General features: G+C 32.8%; 1 protein-coding gene across 13 annotated transcripts in view; it reads right to left on the reverse strand.

Moving 5' to 3' along the window:
- Positions 1-13,431, reverse strand: part of LOC109816218 (ABC transporter B family member 26, chloroplastic) — a 39,014-nt gene extending 25,583 nt beyond the window's left edge. For 3 of the 13 annotated variants that reach the window (XM_020381132.3, XM_029274946.2, XM_020381130.3), the window contains exons 1-3: positions 12,989-13,429; positions 1,909-2,036; positions 1,486-1,528 (exon numbers count right to left, since the gene is read on the reverse strand). In XM_020381132.3, coding sequence (XP_020236721.2) covers positions 1,486-1,528; positions 1,909-2,036; positions 12,989-13,354 — 537 coding nt within the window. In that variant the 5' untranslated portion in view covers positions 13,355-13,429. Of the gene's footprint in view, positions 1-1,485; positions 1,529-1,908; positions 2,037-12,988 lie in introns of all 13 variants that reach the window. The other 10 variants (XM_083072412.1, XM_029274947.2, XM_029274945.2 and 7 more) reach the window with 5 other exon arrangements.
- Positions 13,432-15,311: the final 1,880 nt, after the last annotated feature.

Genomic DNA, 15,311 nt, shown 5'->3' on the forward strand with positions numbered 1-15,311 from the left:
ACCTTTGCAGCTTGTCATATGGCATGTTATCATTGGTTCTTTTAGATCTAGGATAGTGACATTTTTAGGTGGGAAATTCAAATTCAAAAATGTAACAGGAGTTAGTAGTCTTGAGTACAAGTTAATCTAACATTGGTTAGTTGTAACCATGGTTAGTTTAACTTGCACTACAAGCTACCAAACTCTATATATAGACTCCTTCCTATGTAATTTCGTCACTTTTGAGTGGAATAAGAATTTGATTTCCAAATTCTCTCTTAAAAGCTCTTAGTTCTCATCTTGGAGCATTTCTTCTTTATGAACTTTTATCAAGAAATTTTTCCTTGTGCCAAGTTCTTCACCTCTTGCTTATCTTCCTAAGGGAGAGGCGCACCATCTTCCTCAACTTCCCACAACTTTTGGTTCATCTTTGAAGCTTGGAGATCCATAAATATTAAATAAATATTGGAGCATCAACAAAACTAGTTGAGAAGATTCACCATGCATCTCTTCACTAGTTTCATCAGTAGTGATATCTTAATTGTTCTCTTCTAAATTGTCTTGGTATAAATTATCCTTGTAATACTCTTGAAAATAAAAATAAATAAATAAAAGTCCTTTCTTTTGGGTGGAAAAATCACTCAAGCACATTCAGAAAAATTTCCTTTCACATTTTTTCACAAAGGTAAAACCAAAAAAGAGGTAAACAAGGAAAAAAATAACATGGCTGCAATGCTTTGATTGTACTTGACCACTGCATAACAAAGATTAATATGAACAACCAATTGAAAAACTGATCCAATGAAAAAAGGACTTTAAGCATCTAGAGGAATGATCATCCATTGGAAAGGAAAGCAACAAAAAAGAAAAAGGCATGAAAAGTACCTAGAGATAAGGAAAGAACTCATTTGAGTGGAAAAATTTTTTTTTGAAGTTTTGTGGGCAAGATAAAGAACCTAAATTCCTATTATTAGACAAACACTAAAAGCATAAAAGAATTTCCATTAGAACACTTAACCAACAAAAAAAAATATCATGTAAACCCATTAACAGCAAGAATGAGGATGGCCAAGTCTCCAATACTTCTCTATCAAACAAACTCTACCTATTGTCAAACATTGGCCTGAGCATCATCCTAGATGTGCTCCACAGACTGTGTCATCCAATACAAAATTCACAATGATTCATAGCAATAGTTCAGGCAAGATGGACAAATGAAGAAGAATATATCATGTAAACCCATTAACAGCAAAAATGAAAATGCACATGGTTGCACATATCTTCTCCAATACTTCTCTATTAAACAAACTCTACCTACTGTCAAACATTGGCCTGAGCAACATCCTAGATGAGCTCCACAGATTGTATCTTCCGGTACAAAATTCACAACGATTCATAACAATACTTCATGCAGGATGCACAAATTAAGAAAAAAAAATCCTAGCATATGAAAGTTGAGCCACCAAAATGTTAATCGAACATGGGTTGAGATGAAGAAACACTCACCAAAGTTACATTCAAAATTCCAAAGCAGCCACTTCGCAGACCACTGAAATTCAAATGGGGGAATAAAATAGCCACCAACTCAATATGACAGATAGTTCATATAAAAAAATTGAGTAAATTGTTCCTTGTATGGACAGTTGCATAATTAACACAGAATAATGCATTAGGCACTTCACACAAGGTTTTATCTTCTAACAATTAGGTCATGCATTTTCAGAGTTTAGAGATCAGAAAACTCCTATTTTTACAGTATGAAGTAGCCCTGGTTACTGAGAAGTGAGGAGGACAAGCTCCTTGATTATTTTAGGGTGCATTAAGTTGGTCCTGTTGTCCCTTGGATAACCACGTTACTAGTCATTGTAGAGGTATCAGAAAGAGTGATTAAAAATAGGTTAAGCAGAAATAAAGCTCTACAAGAATCACCTGCAAATTCCTGAAGTGAAACACAGAAGAACCAAAAATAGTGCATTCCTAGAGAATGCCACAGTCTCACCACTCTGTGCTGAAAATATTGATGCAGCCAATATACTGGGCATGGTGATTTCTGAAAGCTGCATCAGCAGAAGAAATATGGAGAATTGACTTACAAAGATACCGGGGGGGAAGAGAGATTAGAAAAACTAATGGAATGACAGATACTGTAGCACCTATCTATCTGCATTTTTTTATTTTTCTTAAGATAAGAAGAATGTGAGCAATTAATTGATAACGTAGCACTACTTCAAAAAGGAAACTAAAATAGGGGAATAGAGTGTGTGCAGTTACAATGCATCTCTTGAAAGTGAATTAGAACCTAATCAATCTTACAAAACCAACTTATAAAGTAGGGATGACTCTCCACCTATATATACTAGTATGGTCATCTCACTAGATGACGTGGGATCTCCATCAACATTAATATCAATTAAAGGAATGACAGATACTGTAGCACCTATCTATCTGCATTTTTTTATTTTTCGTAAGATAAGAAGAATGTGAGCAATTAATTAATAACGTAGCACTACTTCAAAAAAGAATCTAAAATAGGGGAATAGAGTGTGTGCAGTTACAATGCATCTCTTGAAAGTGAATTAGAGCCTAACTCAATCTTACAAAATCAGCTTATAAAGTAGGGATGACTCTCCACCTATATATACTAGTATGGTTATCTCACTAGATGATGTGGGATCTCCAACAACATTAGTATCAATTAAAGGATAAAATGGACCAAGAAATGTGTACACTAAAAGTTGGTATCACCTTTATATATATTGGTATAGAAAGATGATGAAGCTACAGTGATGCACTGATGCACATGTATTTGTACCAGTTATTTTAAGATAGCAGTACTTTTATCATCCCTTGATAAAATAAAACTTTGCAGAGTCCAAGAACCATAGGGTAGTTTTTGGGAAAAGGGGACATCTGGCTTGATCTTGATACAACTTACCATCTAGACCACTTTGCATGAACTTTAGCCTACCCTCCCCCCTAAAATCAGATCTTAGATCTTAAAAGAAGAGGCAATCAGGAAACCAAGTGCACAAAGATCTTATTTCAGGGGTAGGTAGATGTAGATATGTACACAACCTTATCTCCATTTGTGGAGGGGCTATTCCTAGGATCTTTGCAATTAAAATTTAAAGAAAAAAATTATATATATATATATAGGAAGGGATCTACGTACTTCAAGAGTAAGTCTTACTACACTGACTCACTCAGTTTTACATCAAATTTCTACAATTTAATTGTTAAATTAAAAGTTTTTAATAAATAGATGAAGTATACAAATTTTTATAAAGTTTAAAAATCATATAATACTTCGTTCTATAGATTTAAATTGATGGAGATTTATTAAAATATTTTATACGTTAATTTAAATATATATAATGAAGTATTATAAGATTTACAAATTCTTTAAAAATTTGTAGATTTGATCTAAGTAAGAACTTTTAATTCAATGATTAGATCGTTAAATTCAATGTAAACGATGAGTATTGAACAAAGTAACTCTATCATGACTTACTCTTGAAATAAGTCGATCCCTATATAATATATATATATATATATATATATATATATATATCAAATATCCAAGTTAAAGAGTTTAATTTAGGTCGACCATCTATCTCTCAAATCTCAATCATATAGATGCATTGACAAACACTACCGGTGTACTTGGTAGAGAGGAAAGAAATAGAGAAGAGAGAAATAGGTGAGTAGAAATATAAAAGAAATAGTTTTAAAATTTGATTGTTTAATTGAAGAGAAAATGGTGAAAATTAATATTATGCATGTTTAGTAAGATAGAAAGAAATAGGTAATAAATAAAGTATATAAGAGAGAGAAATAAATAAACAATAGAGTAAAAAAATAAAAAATAAAAAATAAATTAAATTTTCATTAATTATTTTTTTTTTTAATCATTTAAATAAAAAATTATAGGCTAAAACCCTATTTTAGTCCCTTATAATTTTTTTTTGTTTCAATTTAGTCCCTCATTAATTTTTGGCCTCAATTTGGTCCCAAACTAATTAATTGGTTTCAATTTAGTCCTAAATTAATTAATTGGTTTCAATGTGGGACTTTCCGTCCAAATTGCTTTAACGGTGTTAACTTTTGGCCACGTGGACGCCACGTAGATGCATACGTGGCATCCACGTGGATGAGAATTTTTTTGAAAACACCTGGACCCAGAACGGCCCGTTCTGAAATCGGAACGGGCCGTTCTGGGTGCACTTTTGGTGTGTTAATTTTGCATCCGGAACGGCCCGTTCCAAGTGCAAAATTAACACACCCAAAATGCACCAGAACGGCCCGTTCCAGTTCAGAACGGGCCGTTCCGGTTTTATTTTATTTTTTTATATATAAAATATTAATAATTTATAAAATATATATTATTAATTATATTTTAATTATGTTATTATATCCAATAAAATAAATATATTAATATTTTTTTTTTATATTTTATTTTATTATGTTTATCTTATTAATTTTTATCATTTTATTCCTTTAATCTTAAATAAGTTGCAAAAAATTATAAAGTGATATTCCTTTTATCTTATTAATTATTATATTTTTTAATAAAATTAATTAAGAATATTGGTTTCATTGCATTTTTTATCTCTCAAGTATTACAATTGTGCAATTTTGTGATCTCCAAGATTTTAATTGCATAATTTTAGTCCTTAAAGAATTGCAATTGCGCGATTTTGGTCCTTCAATTTTTAATTGAACAATTTTAGTCCCTCAAATATCATAATAGTATGATTTTTGTTTCTCCCATTAAAAATTAATAATTTTAATATATATATATATATAATGTTTTAAAATTAAATAATTAAATATCTATTCAAATTAACGTATATTATAATTTTCGATATTATATCAATAATATTATTAATATATTTATAGATAAACTAATAATTTGATAAATATAACTTGTTATATATTAATATACTTTTACAAAAATATAAGTATATTAATTAGAAATATATATCTGATCTTATATATTTATATTTTTGTAAAAGTATATTAATATATATTAAGTTATATTTATCAAATTATTAGTTTATTTATAAAAAGGGTAAAAATATTATTGATATTAATTTATCAGTAATATTAAAATACTAATAATATATAAATTTTATTTATTTAGTAATAGTAAATATATATCATTTGATACATTAAAAAAAAAAATATACGTTAATTTAAATAAACAAACAATTATATAGTTTTAAAACATTATATATATATATATTAAAATTTTAAAATTATTAAATTTTTAATGAGAAAAACTAAAATTCCACAATTATGATATTTGAGAGATTAAAATTGTTCAATTAAAAATTGTGAGACTAAAATTACACAATTATAATCTTTTAAGGACTGAAATTACTCAATTAAAACCTTAGAGATCAAAATTGCATAATTATAATATCAAAAACACAATTAAGTAAAGAATATTTTATTCACAGTTCTGGAACAGGCCGTTTTGAAACCAGAACGACCCGTTTTGAAAGCAGAACGGCCCGTTCTGATTTCAGAACGGCCCGTTCTGCTTCACTGGTAGTGTTTTAATTTTGCAACCAGAACGGCCCGTTCCGGTTTCAGAACGGGCCGTTCCGGGTCCAGGTGTATTAAAAAGAATTTTCTCATCCACGTGGATGCCACGTATGCATCTACGTGGCATCCATGTAGCCAAAAGTTAACTCCGTTTAAATAATTTGGACAGAAGTCCCACATTGAAACTAATTAATTAATTTGGGACTAAATTGAAACCAATTAATTAATTTGGGACCAATTTGAGACCAAAAATTAATGAAGGACTAAATTGAAACAAAAAAAGATTATAAGGGACCAAAATAGGGTTTTAGCCAAAATTATATAACTAAATAAATAATATTTTGAAATAAAATAAATAACTAATTAAAAGTAAGTAAATAATTTTTAAATAATATTTTTAGATTAAAAATTAATTAAAATAATAAATTTAAAATAAATAAATAAATTTTAAACTTTCATTTGAATAAATGTAATTTTATTATTTTATTCGAATGAAACTATACTTTTATTCTAATGAGTTTACGTTTTAATGTATTCAAATAAAAGTTTTATTTATTTAAATAAATAAAAACTTTTTCACATTTTAACATATTCAAATAAAATCATAATTTATTCAAATTAAAGTAAAGTTTACGTTTTAACGTATTCAAATAAAAGTTTTATTTATTCAAATAGAAAGAAGAAAAAAAAAAAATATATATATATATATATATATATATATGTATTTGTCGCATGAGTAATGATTTATATTCAAATGTGAGTGTGTTTTATTCGAATATAATTGAATTTAAAACATGTACTGCTCATTTTGACGCTGATTTGCCAAGAAATAAAAAGGTGTTGTTTGTTAACACATTTCATCTATAACTAATGATCGAACTTATTTCTTCACTGGTATTTCTCAAATCTCCTCACTGTTTCGGCACAACCAAACACCCCTTAAGAGATTTAACATGTAAGTAGTTATTGTCATAGTCAAACTCTTTAAAGACATGGCAACGTATGAAACAGTATACCTTTTGACATTTGCACACATTGGACAGAAAAATTAGTCCATTGAAACATTCACACCCAAAAAATTTAGGTAAAAAATTGAAACACGAAGGAATAAATAACACTCCAAATACAAAGTTGGTCTGCAGAAAGATATCACTCGTAATACTTTGGTTCCCTAAAATTAACTGACTAAGAAGTTCACAGAAGCAGAGTTATCAAGTTCATCCAGAACCAATTTATCTATATCTATAACTATTAATAAAGGGAAGAGAGTTGCTACGGTACCCTCAAAGATAGAAAAGTTTCAATACATTTTTTTTATATAAACTCATAAAAAATTTAAAAAAATTAATTAAATTATAAAATGAATAATCTAAATTATACTTATAAAATAAAAGTAAGATAAAATTATATAGATTAAAATTATAAGATTTCAATAATATTATAAAATATTAGAAAAAAAATAAATAAATTAATAAATAGTAGATATAAAAAATTATTAAAATTACAATATAGAAATTCAAAAATTTAAGACAAAAAGAAAAAAAATATACTTAAAAAATTATTAAAATTAAAGTATAGAAATTCAAAAAATTTAAGTGAAAAGATAAAAATATATATTTAAAAAATTATTAAAATTAAATTATTTAAATATATAATAATATTATTACAAATAAATTAGAATATATAAAATAAAAATAAAATGATTAAATAATTTAAAAATTGAAAGAATAAAATGTCATAAATATTATTTAAACAAATTATTAAAAATATAAAATATAAAAAACTGTACCGGTACCCTCTCAGATAAGATGGGTACCATAGAATTTCTCTTTCATACATTTTAAAATAACTGTTTTGGTCTCCAATTTTTCAGGACTTTTTTGTCTATTCAATTATGTAATAACTCTTTAAGGATAAGGGATAAAATTAAAAAAATATATATAAAAAAAAATGTAACCATTTGTCTAACTGTTAGAGACAAGAAATGTCTCGATTCCTCTAGCTAATAGATAAAGGAAACACTTCTTCCCATATCTGTTTTATGTTTTCACAATTACGAACTACTATGCCCTTACTTTTTTAGAAAAAAATAAATATTTTTAATAATTGTCATTAACCAACTCTAAATAACTACTCACACTATTATAATTTTCTTTTATTTGTTTTACTTTTAAAAATATTTAGAGGAAGCGACTCTTTATGGGTAAGAGATTAAAGCAATGCAATATAAACAAGCAAATCTTTGGGCACAAATTGTAGTCAGAAAACCCCACTAATGTTGAATGCTACCCTAAGCAATAGACATGCATTAAAGAGCCTCTTCTGTTAGATAATTGTTTGTAATAATCAGTTTTATAACTGAATTAGAATTAGTTAGCGAATGTCAGCTAACTAATTCTATAAATAGTTACTGAGGCATAAGAAATAGGCACTTTTGGAGATAACAATTGTAATTCTTCTCTCTGTATTCTCTTTGGTAATAAAGTCTCGAGGTTCTTTCTTTTATAGAGCTTCCTGCAATTTGAGATTCTTCGAACACCGTTCCTAGTATCTTGTGTTCTATTAGTTACTGTATCAACTGGTATCAGGAGTCTTGTTCTTGGGGCACACTTCTTGAAGTCATGGCAGAATCAACCAGATCGCAAGCAGCTTTGCGTGAAATGGAAGAAAGGTTGGAAACTTGCATTTCAGAGAAATTGGAAGCAAAAATGGTGGAACTTGCAGGTGCGATGCAAAAGACATTACAAGATTCATTGAAAGGGACGTTAACTGAATTGTTACACAAAAATCATCATAATTCTGGTGTGGGTAATCATCTTTCTAGTTCAGGTAATCATCGTGTTCCTTATGCTTGTGGTACTAGGTTGGCTAGAATTGATTTTCCTAAATTCAATGGTGAAAATGTAAATCAATGGATTTATCAATGTGAGATGTATTTTGCAATTGACCTAACCCCTGAAGAATTCAAAGTGCGATTAGCTGTAGTGCATTTTGAAGGCAAGGCAATGCAATGGCATTATGCCTTTGCAAAGTCCCAAAAAAATGATAATTGGCCAAATTGGACTGAATACGTGAAGCTATTAAGAATTAGATTTGGGAATTTGTGTGAGGATCCTATGGTGGAATTGATGAATTTGAGACAGCGTTCTACTGTTACCGCTTATCATGAAGAATTTGATGCCATCATTAATCAGTTGGAATTATCTGAAGAATATGTACTTAGCTGTTTCTTGTTCTACTGTTACCGCTTATCATGAAGAATTTGATTAATCAGTTGGAATTATCTGAAGAATATGTACTTAGCTGTTTCTTGGGAGGGTTAAGACATGATATCCAAATGTTAGTGCGAATGTTTCAACCAACTACAGTGATGAAGGCTTTTACCTTGGCAAAGCTCTATGAATCTGCCAACCAAGGGGGAAATTCAGTGAAAACAATTCTGTCTAAGAGCTCTACCAAACCCTTAATTGCGGCAAAACCTGTCACTTTTTCAGAGAATCAGGTAGATTCATCCAAAGGGAAGTTGAGGAGAAATCTAACACCTGCATATATGAATGAGAGGAGGGAAAAGGGACTTTGTTATTTCTGTGATGAACCTTTTACGTATGAACATAGCCTGACACACAAGAAACTTCAGCTACACATGGTGGAGATTGATGAAGAGGAGGATGATGAGACATTACAATCTGAGACAGTGGTGAATGAGACGGATTTTGGGGATCCACATATTTCTGTAAATGCTGTGACTGGGGTGCAAGGATTCAAAACTATGAGAGTTACAGGAAGTTATAAAAAGAAACCCTTACACATTTTGATTGACAGTGGTAGTACACATAATTTCTTAGATGTTAATATAGCTAAGAAATTAGGGTGTAGGATTCAAGCTATGAAGCCTTTACAAGTAACTGTTGTGGATGGTAATAAAATGAAGATTGAAGCAATTGTAAAGGAATTTAGCTGGTTTTTACAACATAATAATTTCATAGCTGATATGATGTTAATTCCTTTGGGTTGTTGCGATATGGTGCTTGGAATTGAATGGTTGGTAACATTAGGAGACATTGTTTGGAACTTTGACAAATTAAAGATGGAATTTACTGTGGCTGGTAAAAGACATGTGCTTAGGGGTTCTACATAGGGCAATGTGAAATTAATCAAGAATCAACAGATGGAGAAAACAATCCTAACGGGAGTACATTTGTCCATGATTTAAGTTTGTAATGATGAGGGAATATTGCTGCAAAATCTGACAACACATGCTAGCCAAACATCTACTCCTGCACTAATTTCAGAATTATTGGATCAATTTGATGATATTTTTGAAGAGCCTACTCAATTACCTCCTATGAGAGAAGGGTTTAATCACAAAATTCCCTTGTTACAAGGTACAAATCCTGTGAACAAAAGACCGTACAGATATGCAGGCAATCAAAAAGACATTATTGATAAGCTTGTTCAAGATATGTTGGCATCTGGTATGATACAAAACAGTTGCAGTTCCTATGCCAGTCCAGTAATCCTAGTTGGAAAAAAAGATGGATCTTGGAGATTATGTGTTGACTATAGAGAACTCAACAAAGGGACAGTTAAGGATAGGTTTCCAATTCCACTAGTGGAAGACCTTATGGATGAACTGAATGGCTCAGTTATTTTTTCAAAAATTGATTTGAGAGCAGGTTATCATCAAGTCAGAATGGAAACTGCAGACATACATAAGACTGCTTTCAAAACTCATAGTGGTCATTATGAGTATTTGGTCATGCCATTTGGGCTTACTAATGCCCCTGCAACTTTCCAAGGTTTGATGAATGCTATTTTTAGTAAGTTCCTTAGGAAATTCTTGCTAGTTTTCTTTGATGATATATTGATATATAGTAAAAGTGAAGCTGAGCATTTACAACACTTGAGAAAGGTTCTATCAGTCATGAGAGCAAACAAATTGTTTGCTAAGAAATCCAAATGTTATTTTGGTGTAAACAGGGTAGAATACCTGGGGCATTTCTTGTCGGAAGATGGAGTTTCTACTGATCCTGTGAAAATTTAAGCTGTGAAGGATTGGCCTTTACCTCAAACTGTCAAACAGTTGAGAGGGTTCTTAGGTCTCACTGGGTATTATAGAAGGTTTGTCAAGGGATACAGAACTATAGCAAGACCATTAATTGATATGCTTAAAAAGGATAATTTTTCCTGGACGAACAACGCTAAAGTGGCGTTCACTAAGTTGAAAGAAGGACTGATAGCAGCACCTGTATTAGCTTTACCAGACTTCAACAAGACATTCATAGTTGAAGTAGATGCCTCTGGTTATGGAATTGGTGCTGTGTTGATGCAGGACCACCACCCTTTGGCCTTTATTAGTAGAACCCTCAATCAGCAACAACAAGTTCTTTCTACTTATGAAAAAGAATTAATTGTAGTGGTATTTGCAGTCCAAAAATGGAGACATTACCTTCTTAATAGACATTTTGTGATTAAGACTGATCACAGAAGCCTCAAGTACATATTGGATCAGAGACTTACTACTACCTTCCAACAGAAGTGGTTGGTAAAACTCATGGAGTTCGATTTCTCTATTGAGTATAAAGAGGGCAAGGAAAATGTAGCTGCTGATGCATTATCTAGACTTGAAGATATTCAGTCTCTAGAAGTTATTTGCCAAGCCTTAAATGTGTATAATCTACAATCAGATATGCTTCCTAGAATTGTTCAATCCTGGAAGCAAGATACAGATATACAAAAATTGATTTCTGAGTTACAACTTGATGCTAACTCTCATAAATACCACTCATGGAATGGATCAGAATTGAGAAGGAAGGGGAAGTTGGTAGTAGGAAAAGATAATCAACTAAGACAAGATTTGTTAACATGGATGCATTGCACTGCAACAGGAGGTCATTCGGGTAGACATGCTACATTACAGAGGATTAAGGTTGTAGTTTATTGGAGAGGAATGACAAGGGATGTGCAAGATTTTGTGAAGAAATGCACTGTGTGTCAACAAAATAAATATGAAACAACATCTTCTCCAGGGTTGCTGCAACCTTTTCCTATCCCAGGGCATGTATGGCAGCATATTTCTATGGATTTCATTGAAGGATTACCTCAATCTCAAGGTAAACAGTGCATTTTTGTGGTAGTGGACAGGCTTAGTAAGGCTGCTCATTTTTTGACCCTTACTCATCCTTACACTGCACTCACTGTTGCTCAATCTTTCCTAGACAATGTATTCAGGTTGCATGGTTTCCCTGAATCTATAGTTAGTGACAGGGATCCTATTTTCATCAGTAAATTCTGGCAAGAATTAATGACATGTCAAGGTGTGCAATTGAGGCTTTCTAGTGCTTATCATCCACAAACAGATGGACAATCTGAAGTGGTGAATAGATGTTTAGAAACTTACTTAAGGTGCATGTGTTCAGAAAACCCTCAACAATGGGTTAAATGGATTCCTTTGGCAGAGTGGTGGTACAATACTACATATCACACAGCAATAAACGCCACTCCTTATGAGATTGTGTATGGCCAACCTCCACCAGCTTCATTGCCCTATCTACCTGGTGAATCTACTGTGGAGTTATTAGACAGAAGCCTTACAAAGAGGGAAGAGATGTTAAAAGTTCTTAAGTTCCATTTGAGACGAGCTCAAGACAGAATGAAGCAATTGACCAATAGACATAGAGTTGACAGACAATTTCAAGTTGGAGATTTAGTTTATTTGAAACTGCATTCCTACAGGCAAGGCTCAGTAGCAACTAGAGGTAATGAGAAATTGGCTCCTAAGTACTATGGCCCTTTTCCTGTGATTGACAAGGTCGGGGCAGTGGCTTACAAATTGAAGTTACCAAGCACTTCCCAAATTCACAATGTATTCCATGTTTCTCAGTTAAAGAAATATATTGGTGATGCTATAAGTTCCTCAGTTTTGCCTAGCCATATTACTGACATGTCTGATGCAAAGGAACCAGAAGCTATTCTTGACAGAACTTTTGTCAAAAGCAGAGGACAGGCAGTGACAAAAGTACTAGTGCAGTGGAAAAATCAATGTCTTGAAGATGCAACTTGGGAGTATTATTCTGATCTTCGTAGGAGATTTCCACATTTTTGTAATCCTTGAGGACAAGGATTTTTTTTAAGGGAGGAAAATTGTTAGATAATTGTTTGTAATAATCAGTTTTATAACTGAATTAGAATTAGTTAGTGGATGTCAGCTAACTAATTCTATAAATAGTTACTGAGGCATAAGAAATAGGCACTTTTGGAGATAACAATTGTAATTCTTCTCTCTGTATTCTCTTTGGTAATAAAGTCTCGAGGTTCTTTCTTTTATAGAGCTTCCTGCAATTTGAGATTCTTCGAACACCGTTCCTAGTATCTTGTGTTCTATTAGTTACTGTATCATCTTCATTTTCAGCATAGTTTGAGAAAATAATAGCAAGTAAGAGTTGCAATTCACACTTACCGCAGCGATTACAAGTGACCCGACCCCAACAAACGCCACCCATCGTTCATCGGCGACCAGCTCCCACATTCGCTGGAGAGCGAGCATCGCCTCCACGGGCTCCGCGCCGTCTTCCCGGAGCTCCGGCAAGGCCCACCAGCTTCCGCCGGGCAAAAAGGAGGCCGCGAGCCCGACCCGTTTTGTGAACGGCGAACCGAGTTGAGTCCGGGTTTTCGGGGCGCTGACCCGGAGGGTTATGGAGCGACCCGGTTGGGTGAAGGAGGAAAGAAAGTGGGTTTGGGGTTTGGTGGAGTTGCAGGGGGAAAAGGTGTTCCATTTGGGAAGGTTGGAGTGAGGGAAATGAAGAAAAATTTGGTCGTGGGCCATGATTGCTGCTTCTGTTGTCTTCGCAAGCTATCATGGTGTGAAGTTTATGCCATGATCGTTCGTTCCCTCTAACCTCATTTTATCATGAATTAGAATTTGTACACGTATGTTCACTTTTTTTTTTAATTGACTTAAATTAGTTTTTTAAATTTAAGATAAATTAATTTTTATTTTTAAATTTAAAATTTTATTTTTAATTTATGTAATTTTTAAAAATTTATTTTAATTTTTATATTTAAATTTTGTTAAAAAATTTATTAATATTATTGTATAAAATTTATCTATTGATATTTATATTAGTGAAAACATTATATTATATTTAATTGATAATATATAATTATCTTAGAGCACCTCCAGTGGCAGTGGGGTTGCTTAGAGTGTAGCTTAAAAATAAGAGCTAGTGCTTACAAGAAACACTCAATGGAGTTATCCTACCTAACATGAGAAGCACTTAAATTTTTGGCAGAGTTGCTTGCAGAAGAGATGGAGCTTAAGACTATGAAATGTAAAAACGAAGAGTTTTGATTGGTTTTTCCAGATTCAAGGCGGAAACAACAGATTCAAGAAAAAAAAAACCTCCGCTTCTCACTTGCGCGCACAACTCTGCGACTGGACGTCCTCCTCCGCGCCGCGACCGGAACCCCTACTCTGCGCCGCGGCCGAAAAACCCTCGCGCGCCGCCTTTGCGGTCGGAACCCCCTGTTGTACATATATGATATTCCAAAAGAAAATGAGATCCGGAAATATTTTTATTTTGATTACATTAAATTATTAAGGAAACCTTATTTGAAAATGACAATTTTTCACATTTCAAATTCAAATTTGATTATGTCATTAATATCTTACCGTTACAAATTTAGATTAATTTTCTTTTAATTACTAAATTAATTTTCTTTAATTACCAGATTTATTTTCTTTAATTGTTGGATTAATTACGTGATTTTTTAAGGTTTTGAGACTCTATAAATAGAGGTCTCTGGCACACTATTTTCTTACCCCAAAAACTCCTTTCTCTCTTCCTTCTCTTTGAGTTCTCGGATTTTCTGATTGCCGGTTCTGCTCCTCAATTCCTTGAGACGACCCTGTTGTATCCTGGGGGGCTTGTACGTATCCCGCGGAATAAGTCCTTAAAGTCAGTGCCATCACACGCCTTAGTTACTAACGTTTGTTCGATGTTTCAGGTTGCTCATAACTACGTCTGCCATTTTTATACAACACCCCCTCCCCGCGTGCCTCCACGGTTGGACTACCCTCACACGCAAGCCTCTGTGGCCAGACCCCCCGTGAGCGCGTCTCCACGACCGGACCCTCCCGCTCGCGCGAGCACCTCCACGGACAGAAACCCCCGCGCGCGCGCCTCCGCTGTCGGAACTCCCTCCCCGCGCGCGCCTTGGCGGCCAGACCCCGGGTGCGCGACTCCTTGACCGAACCCCTCTCCGCGCACACCTCCGCGACTGGACCACCTCCTCCGCGACTAGACCCCCCGCACGAGTGCTCTACGGCTGGAACCCCCTCTCGCATGAGCGCTCAACCATACAAAACTGACTTGTAAGGTAAGGATTGTTCCCTACTATTATACACGTTATTATGGTCTTATTTTTAGTTAATGTGGGATCTTCAACACACACACACACACACACACACACACACACACACACACACACACATATATATATATAGGAGGAATCAAATGACTTTGGTGTAACTTTTACTAATTATTACATCGCTCAATAGCTTTAATTAGATGTGAATTTTGTCGATCGAATTGTTTTGTTATAATTTCATATCATATTGTATGTTTATGTCAAATTTTGTTAAAATCAAATAATTTGAAGGTAATCAAAGTATTCATATTTTACTATATTTTGAAATGTACATATATATTAAGTGAATTTTGATTTATATGAAAGATGTATCAAATCATCTTGAATTAATATAAAGTTTTGTATATATGATC

Source organism: Cajanus cajan, chromosome 4 (assembly GCF_000230855.2).
Source record: "Cajanus cajan strain Asha chromosome 4, NIPB_CcT2T_4, whole genome shotgun sequence".
Lineage (NCBI taxonomy): Eukaryota > Viridiplantae > Streptophyta > Magnoliopsida > Fabales > Fabaceae > Cajanus > Cajanus cajan.